This window comes from Phaethon lepturus, unplaced genomic scaffold (genome assembly GCF_000687285.1).
Source record: "Phaethon lepturus isolate BGI_N335 unplaced genomic scaffold, ASM68728v1 scaffold25770, whole genome shotgun sequence".
NCBI classification, from domain to species: domain Eukaryota; kingdom Metazoa; phylum Chordata; class Aves; order Phaethontiformes; family Phaethontidae; genus Phaethon; species Phaethon lepturus.
Window position 1 is genome coordinate 3,880 of NW_010512959.1, and position 4,582 is coordinate 8,461.

At 51.3% G+C, this 4,582-nt stretch overlaps 1 protein-coding gene across 1 annotated transcript; it reads left to right on the plus strand.

Moving 5' to 3' along the window:
- The first annotated feature begins 1,026 nt into the window (after window positions 1–1,026).
- ADIPOQ (adiponectin, C1Q and collagen domain containing) lies at window positions 1,027–2,209 on the plus strand. The gene is made up of 2 exons (XM_010288833.1): window positions 1,027–1,237; window positions 1,683–2,209. The coding sequence occupies exons 1-2, from the start codon at window positions 1,027–1,029 to the stop codon at window positions 2,207–2,209; spliced, it is 738 nt and encodes a 245-aa protein (XP_010287135.1).
- The last annotated feature ends 2,373 nt before the right edge of the window (window positions 2,210–4,582 follow it).

Genomic DNA, 4,582 nt, shown 5'->3' on the forward strand with positions numbered 1-4,582 from the left:
GCAAAGGACCTTCTCTGAAACACTATTTTTCTTGGAAATCAGAGAGCTAAGGGACTCTGTTGGCCATGCTGTTACTTATTTTTTATTGCCTGTTATGGCACTTACCATCCTCATAAGAGGCTACCTTTATTGTTCCAGGGTGTAATCTCTGCCCAGGGAGCAGCATCACACAATGGTCATTTTAAAATATCCGTTTCCTAAAAGCCTAACCCAAAGCCCACCAAGGTCCCACCGGTTTCTGGGAGCACCGAAACAAAGCCCCAGTCTGGCCATAGGGTGTCACCACCGACCTGGTTCTGGGGAGCTGCACTGATTGCTCTGACCAGCAAAGCAACTAGATTAAAGACTACGACCCTGCAGCGCCTAAATGCTGTGCCGCTGGTCTTCCAGTAACCCAAAACCATAATTCAGGTGGGAAAAACCAGTATCCTACTTTCATACAGTGGCTCAGAGGAGATGGAAAGCCCGGCTGTAGTTTCTGCTCACCGCAGACAGACTCAGGTTAGCGGGCCGTCGGCGCAGCGATGAGCTGAGCGGCTGGTTTAAAGGCTTCTGCGGTTTTGAGATAGGCTCTGCCAGACCCGTACCTCCCGTCAGCCGCTCGCTCGGCCGGGCAGAAGCTACGAGCGTATCGTAGCTGACCGAGCAGAGCTTTGCGAAGAAATCGGCCGCATCAGCGTCTGCTGTGCTCGGACCGGAGCTACGTCCGTGCCCGTGCAAAGCGCCCGCCAGCGCCAGGAGTAGCTCTGGCGTTTGCTCCTCTCCGCGCTGGATGTGCTCCTGGGCTGAGGTCCACGCTACTCCCAGGAGCCCCATTCCGGCTTGGCTCATGGAGCTCACGCCAGCCCCACGCTGGATGCCGAGGGGCCCTTGGGGCAAGCAGAATTGCTTTCCTTTGGATGTGTTGATTCAAACTTTAGTCTTCTGGGCCTCTCTGTTATTCAAGGGTGAGGGTTTTCTTCACTACTTTTTTTTCCTATTAACCGTTAAAGCTAACAAAGCCATTGTCCACAGCAGGAACCAACGATGAGGTGCCCAGCAGGCTTCCTCCTCTGCTCACTACTGCTGGTGGCCACCCATTGCACAGAGGTGGCCACCCAGGAGGTCCAGCCCGACCCCAAAACACCGTGTGCCAACTGGATGGGAGGAGCGCCTGGCTACCCCGGCCACAACGGGCTCCCTGGCCGGGACGGGAAAGATGGAAAAGATGGACTAAAGGGAGAGAAAGGAGAGGAAGGTTGGTGGGGAGCAGGGGGTACATCGGTGCTGGAGCCCAGGGGCAGCCCCAGCCCTCAGGGCCAGCCCCGGCAGGTCTCACTCCTGGTAGGTCCATGTCCAACCTTTGTCCAGATGGCTTTTTTTAATATCTCCAGGGGTGGAGATTCCACAACCCAAGTCAAAGAGCTTGGCCTGGCAGTTGTTTTTCCTATTAATGATGTTTTTTTCAGACATGCTGCTCTCGGCAGCTCTGCGCACAGCAGGGCAGGGGGGAACGGGCTTTCCACATGCTGACTCGGGTCATGGGGGGGGCGTTGAGGTCATCCAGCTTTTCCTCAGGGGACACCCCTTGCTCCCTGCTGACGAGTGGGTCCTGAAGCCGCAGCCCCCTCTGCATTTCAGGTCGGTGGGTAGCGGCTGCCAGCACAGCACGAACATCTCCCTGTCCCCACTCTGTCCTCCAGGTGTGCAAGGCCCCAAAGGCGACCAAGGCGAAATAGGAGTCCCGGGGCGGGAAGGGCCAAGAGGATTTCCCGGATACTCAGGGCAGAAGGGGGAGAAGGGCGAAGGTGCCTTCATCTACCGCTCCGCCTTCAGCGTGGGGCTAACAGAGCGAGCCCCCCACCCCAACGTCCCCATCCGCTTCAGCAAGATCTTCTACAACGAGCAGAGCCACTATGATGCCAGCACTGGCAAGTTCCTCTGCAGCATCCCTGGCACATACTACTTCACCTACCACCTGACGGTCTACCTGTCGGACGTCAAGGTCAGCCTCTACAAGAAGGACAAGGCGGTGATCTTCACCTACGACCAGTTCCAGCAGAACAACGTTGACCAAGCGAGTGGTTCTGTCTTGCTGCACCTCAGTGCTGGGGATGAAGTCTGGCTTCAGGTGTACGGGGAGGGGGATAAAAATGGCGTCTACGCTGACAACATCAACGATTCCACTTTCATGGGCTTCCTCCTGTACCCAGACCTGGATGTCCATTAAAGCAAGGGGTGCTGCATGGGAGAAGATGAGGTGGCTTAAACCCGGACGGCGTTCTGGGGCACTGGCGCTATAGCTACACTGTATTTACCGGAAAATTGCCTTTTGCAGGAACAACTATTGCCAAGGGTGGACCCTATTACCTGAAAAATCAGTGAAGTTACACATGAGTGACTTCCATGGGACCAAGAGTTCACTCCTACCTCTGCTCTTGCTCTCCTTGTTGAAACCTGGGTCCAAAGTCAACCACCACTCCTGCCACATCATGAAACAGTAACTCTCAAGATGGGCTAAACTTTTTTTTTTACATTTGAAACTGATAAGAGAAAAATTGGTTACATTTAAATATCACATTCAAATTCCCCTTTTTTAAGTACCTAAATTAATTTAAACCAATGATAAATGTTTCAGCCAGCATTTTAAAATTTGAGAAGAGGGAGAAGACTATTCATGAAAGTCATCCCTGCTCTTGTTTTCAGCTAGAACAGATGGCTCCGTTTTTTCCATCGTAACTCCCTGTCTTATGAGGGCCTTTGACTTCCACCCATGGTTTGTTGTCTTCCTTTTTTAGCCCAGATCTTTGAATATATTCAGATTATTAACTTTCATTGATTTTAATCCTTTGATTTTTCCTTTTATGTTTGCCTCTTACAGTCTTCTCTAATGTAGATAGCATGCTCATTTAGGGCAGGGATCTTCTCTTTTGATTTATCTGAAAAGCCTTATGAACAGCGGTGAAGGCTACACAACAAAAGCAGCCCACTGACCGCATGGCTCTGGGGGTCCTGAGGTGGTCACAGACGTGTTGGCTGTACAGCTGTGACGCTCAGAAATGCCAGCAGCTCCCATGCAAACACCATGCCTGACCAGGGACCTCAGGGTGGAGGTGTCCCTTCCCAAGTCACTCACCTGATGCTGGAGGCAATGGCACAAGTACTTGCTCAGTCCAGAGGCCACCAGCGTGGGGCACACGAGCAGCATCTTACAGTTTCCATCTGCAAGCTGGCAGGATCCTGCCCCATCTCGCCCCTGAATAGCTCCCAAGTACAGACAGAGGTTGAGATCTAGCAACCGTGTTTCTACTTTTCCACACCGTAAGAGTGTCATAAGCAACGGTTGGCATGCCAGCTGGGCAGAGCTTCAGGTGGTGGTGCAACCTCCCACATTGAGTGGGCTCCCGGGATGAACAGCCCCAGGACCTGCCCCAGCTCTTAGCAAGGTTACCTTAATTGGGGGAAGAATGTTAAGGCTGAGATTAGGAGCAATCCCATCAAACTGCTCTCCACGGAGCTTCCTTGACTTTTAGCTAAAAGAGGATTTGATGGCTTCTCAGATGTGTTCAAAGACAACTCCCATTAAGCTTCAGAACAAGCTGACACAGATCAGAGTTAATGCACAAAACAGCATTAAGAGCTTCAACTGAAATTACTTCCAAGAGCAGCAGCATTTTCTACGCTCCAGCAGAAATGGTAATTCCCACATTACAAATAACAACCACAACTCTCTCATTCAGAATGCTCCCACATTTTTGTATGCATTGTTGGGAGGGATTTGAAGAAAGGGACATTCATCTAGCCTCACCAGGCAGCCCAGGAGAAAAAAAATAAATTTATTTTTCCAGCAAGGCAGGGACACCCTCTTTTTGCTTTCCCAAGAAACTCCCTGCCCACTAGCTTTCATCAAGGCTTCAGCACCTCACCGCCTCACACTCTGTTGCCTCCTTTTTGGGTAGATGAGCTCTGGTTTCCAGGCCGTTTCCCCAAAACCACCGCGCCTGAATCCACCCCGACTGGCCAGCCGGAGAAAGGGGCTCCGCTGCTTCAGGAGGCTTCAAGCACACTGGACGTAGCAAGGGCCGAACTGATGCTCAGTCTGATCACGATGAATTCGCAGAGCTGGGAAAAAACCTGCTCCTGTGGTGTGAATTAATGGGAAGGGGGGGGAAAAAACCACAACAAACCTAAAAAACTCATCCATAAACAAAAGGAGATTTAAAAATGCAGCAGTTACTGGATGAAATGGCATAAGAGGCTTGAATTGAAAGGAGCAACTCAGAGCTTTTGCAGTGGTTTTTTTCCCCCGAATATTTTCACATTGATTTTCTGAAGGCAGGGAAAATTGAAATAACCAAACTGCTAAGAGGCATTTAGGATAAACACTAGGAGGAAATACTAACTTAAAGACTACTTCCCAAGAGGCAGCCAAAACAAATTATTCCTTTCTTCGCTGCCACGCAGCAGGAGCGAATGTGCTTACAGTTTTATCCTCTACACCGGGACCCGGAGGCTTAGACACGGCTTTTCACACGGCCACGCACGCCTGATGCCGTGCGCTTTAGGCCAGGGCAGAGCCTGGGGTTTCTCACCACCCGGCAGG